At 25.7% G+C, this 2,986-nt stretch overlaps 1 protein-coding gene across 1 annotated transcript; it reads right to left on the bottom strand.

Moving 5' to 3' along the window:
• Positions 1-1,602: 1,602 nt before the first annotated feature.
• LOC127105472 (agamous-like MADS-box protein AGL29) lies at positions 1,603-2,328 on the bottom strand. The gene has a single exon (XM_051042659.1). The coding sequence runs from the start codon at positions 2,230-2,232 to the stop codon at positions 1,741-1,743; it is 492 nt and encodes a 163-aa protein (XP_050898616.1). The 5' UTR covers positions 2,233-2,328; the 3' UTR covers positions 1,603-1,740.
• Positions 2,329-2,986: the final 658 nt, after the last annotated feature.

The raw sequence follows: 2,986 nt of genomic DNA, 5'->3' as shown, positions 1-2,986 counted from the left end.
TGGCTTCGTAGGAACCAAAATGCAATATTAATTTTCTTTTTCGTCAATGCTACCATGACGCAAATTTTAAAAACTTCCTTCTAGTTTTTCAAATGGAAAAATAATTCATAATCAATTTGAAAATTAAACTTCCAAAAATAGGTGCATCAACTAAAAACAATGTCAAAAACATATTCACAACTTTCTTATCATTTGTAAATTTATTCAAAACTCATTTTAACAAAATACCCACTATTTTATTCAAATTTGAAAGAAAAGATAAGGAATGAATAGGAAAAATTAATTTAAAGAGAGATAGGGAGGAATAATAGGAAAATTTATCTAAGAGAGAGATAAATCCTAACCTTATCTTAAGAATCCATCCTCAAATCCGTAGCCTTAACACTGGTCATATAATATACATAAGATTACAAAACATATGAAGCTGACATTGTAGCTTATGGTTGAATTACATATTAACATATTATAGTTAATATTATAACTTAAAATCTCATTAATTTTACACTATTATAGACACCAAGAAATCAAAAAACTAATGGTTAAATAAAAGCAAATCTAAACTTTGAAGATGAATGAATCCTTCACGGGAATTGAATCTCCAAAATATTTTAAACAAACACATACTTATTTTAATCCACGGAATGATGAGGACGAAGACTTATCTATTTTAAAAAGAATAATTGAAGTTCATATGTTCACATTGAAGGAAGATGAAGAAATTAGAAAAAGATGATAAAGAAAATGGTATGAAAGGGAGAAAGAGAGAAGTGGAAGGTTTAGAAGAGAAAATAAAAAAGAGGAGAGAGAACTCAATTTTGAGAAAAATGAAACAAGAGCTGATTGGAAAATGGTAAAAAAAAAAAACGATAAAATTGAGAGAAATAAAAAAGAGGAATTAGTGAGAAAAAAAGACAAAATCTAAAATGAGTGAGAAAAAGTGGGAAAATTATATAAGAAAGAGAGATTTGAAATTTTAATTTTAATTTTGAATCATTGCATAAAAAATGTGAAGTGTGCGAGGTGTTCAAAGAGGAAGATTCAATATTTTATCATTGTTAATTACACTATTAGCCTTTATCTAAACAAAAGTTTTAATGATGTGAGGAAGAGAGATTTGAATTTTGAATTTTGAATCATTATTTTAAAAAATGTGAATAGTGAGAGATGTCAGATAGAGGAAGATCCAATATTTTACAATTTATTAATTATGTTATTAGCCTTTAGCTAATACAAAAAAGTTTTAAGACAAAGGTTATATTAGTAACTTAAGATATATTAAAAAATTTAGATATATAGTTATGTAATTAAATAGTTAGATGTATTTGGGAGAAAATTGGGCCACATACATTTTATCTTTTTCTTTTATTTTAGAAAAAAGGGAGTAAAGAAAATAGATCCTCTATATTATATATGTTATTAGATACAAAGAAAATATATTTTATAAAAAAATAAATAATATAGAGAATAGAAATTTATGAGAAAGATAGAGAATACAAATATAGATAATATAGAAGACCATATAGATAGGGTTGTGCAAAAGATTCAAAAGTCGATTTTAATTACATTTTTCTCAAGATTTATCAATTATGTTAAATCCATAAATTTTAGACACAAATCGAAACAAAGTTGAATTATTTATGATAAAAATCTAAAATTGGACAACATAAATCTCTAATATAGTAATAAGATCTCATAACATTGAATTGTTTTCTTATTTTAAACCCATAAATACAATGAGTTTTATATATTGCAATCTATTTGATCTTGAACAATGAACACGGGTTTCTTTGCAAGGAGAAGCAAAGATGAAGCTGCCTCAATTTCACATCGGAGCTCCTTCAATGAAGTCTTCACTTTTTGAAGTTCCTCCAAACTAAGGTTAGTAGGGACAATATGGACTTTACCTTTTTCAATTTCTTCCATCTTTTTTTTCTCCACATGTATCTCTTTCTTCAAAGCCTTGTGTTGTTGGTTGAGGTTTTCGATCTCTCCATTTTCAAAAGGCTTAGTGCCTCCTTCATGAAGGTACTCATCAATTACAACTTGAAAAGATGGAGAACCAAAAGCAAAGGGATTACCACCAGGACTGAATCCAAGCAATCCAACTTTAGCACCACAAAGAACGGATAAATCACTTGCTTTCTTACAGAGACCTTTCCTTCTTTTAGAAAATGTGACATTCCTAGCTTCTTTGTTCTTCACCAATTTTATTTTTATTTTTTTACGACCCATGATTTCTTAGTCTCTCCGATTCAAAGAATCATTTCTTTAGAATAAATTGTAGAAGAGATAAGACCATATTTAAAGGGGAAAGTTAAGCTTTACCTTAAAATATGGAAAATGACATTGTACGCTTTGACTGCCTATAATAATGAAATTCAATAAAAATAATATTTAAAAAATTATGTTTTTTTACGTTTTAAAATATTAAAAATTGTTTTAATAGATGATTTTTACATTTAAATTCTTTGTAACATATAATTTTGACTAAAGCAATCTCTAGTCTTTATTATAAGAAGAAATACTAAAAAATTAAATATTAAAATAGTTCTTAAATTTTATAATTATTTTACTATTAAAATAATTTTGATCTCCTCGAAAATTGTGAAATTGTAAAACACTTGTATTTATATTAATGTGCATAAATATAAAATATTTGGGTTTGAGTCCAAACTAGCATTTAAAAAAATTGTTTTTTGTGAACAAATTAGTGAATTTTCGGTTACTTTAGTCATTGAACAAGCCACCGACATCATGTTAGAAAAAGATTAAAAATAATTAAATCGGTCACAAAATAAAATTAATCATCAAATTAACGATTGGGAATTTGTGATTAAATCAACGTTCGAAATTTGGATCTCTAATAATTTATTTTTTATTAAGTTATAATTTTCTGTTCAACTTTCTACTTTCTTTTTTTAATATTTTAATTGCTTTTTAATTTTTTAATTAAAATTTCACATTTTTATTATTTTAACTAGCGTTC

Source organism: Lathyrus oleraceus, chromosome 7 (assembly GCF_024323335.1).
Source record: "Lathyrus oleraceus cultivar Zhongwan6 chromosome 7, CAAS_Psat_ZW6_1.0, whole genome shotgun sequence".
Taxonomy (NCBI): Eukaryota; Viridiplantae; Streptophyta; class Magnoliopsida; order Fabales; family Fabaceae; genus Lathyrus; species Lathyrus oleraceus.
Note: the sequence above shows the minus strand (reverse complement) of the source record. Positions and strands in the feature narration are given on the sequence as shown.